The sequence below is a fragment of the Trichinella spiralis genome (genome assembly GCF_000181795.1).
Source record: "Trichinella spiralis strain ISS 195 chromosome Unknown Scfld9, whole genome shotgun sequence".
Lineage (NCBI taxonomy): Eukaryota > Metazoa > Nematoda > Enoplea > Trichinellida > Trichinellidae > Trichinella > Trichinella spiralis.
In genome coordinates this window covers 6,169,415-6,170,210 of record NW_003526948.1, presented here as the reverse complement: position 1 = coordinate 6,170,210, position 796 = coordinate 6,169,415, and the positions used below count along the sequence as shown (strand labels likewise).

The 796-nt window shown below is 34.0% G+C and overlaps 1 protein-coding gene across 1 annotated transcript; it reads right to left on the bottom strand.

The window, feature by feature from the left end:
• Positions 1-649: 649 nt before the first annotated feature.
• Tsp_10599 (conserved hypothetical protein) lies at positions 650-694 on the bottom strand (the record flags this gene model as incomplete). The annotated part of the gene is made up of 1 exon (XM_003372304.1): positions 650-694. A coding segment is annotated over exon 1 (45 nt), but the record flags the coding sequence as incomplete, so codon positions are not given.
• Positions 695-796: the final 102 nt, after the last annotated feature.

Genomic DNA, 796 nt, shown 5'->3' with positions numbered 1-796 from the left:
TAAGGGAAGGGAGCTTCACGCTCCAGGATGGGGCCCATTTTTGGTCTCTCCATCCTCCACCTGCATTAAATATTTCAAGTCCCATTTCCGGCATGTTTGCCATTTCGCAGAACTCATTTATGCCAGACTTTATCTGTTTCTTTGTATTACATTGCACATTTATCTTTTTTTTTGAAAAATAAACTTTTTCATTAATAAAGAATTGTTGTTGTTGTTGTTGCATTGTTCTTGGTTTATATTAAAAGAAAAAAATTTTTTTTTCTTACTTTTAAATAGATTATTAATTTACATGTATTACGTGTATTATTTGATTTTTCCCCCATTTTAACTGTTTTGTTTTTGTTCCTATAAACTAATTAATATTGCTGGCTGGCAACTAGTAATGGCAAACATGATTTTTCCCTTTTTAACTAATCCTACATGAGCATCATCGTTAAGAAATAACGCAGTATTGGTCTTTTGTTACGTCTGTGTATTGTGTCTTTGTGTATTTTTTGTAATGAAGAAGCTTTCCACACTCGACATCGCCAAATCGTATCTATCTTCTCCAACGTGCCAATACTTACCTCACTTGACCAACGAACGGAATTGACCAACGAACGCAATTGACCAACAAACGATTCGATCCAACCTATCCACAACCTTTCACCGATCTTGGCTTTCTCCACTTGTCTTCTTTCTTGTCCATGTGCATTATTTTTCCATGGTTTGTTACGTGTTTACTTATTTGTATGCAATGCTTTTTCATGTGTCAGAGGTTTTTAAAAAGTCAAACACAAAAATAAAAAGAATCAGA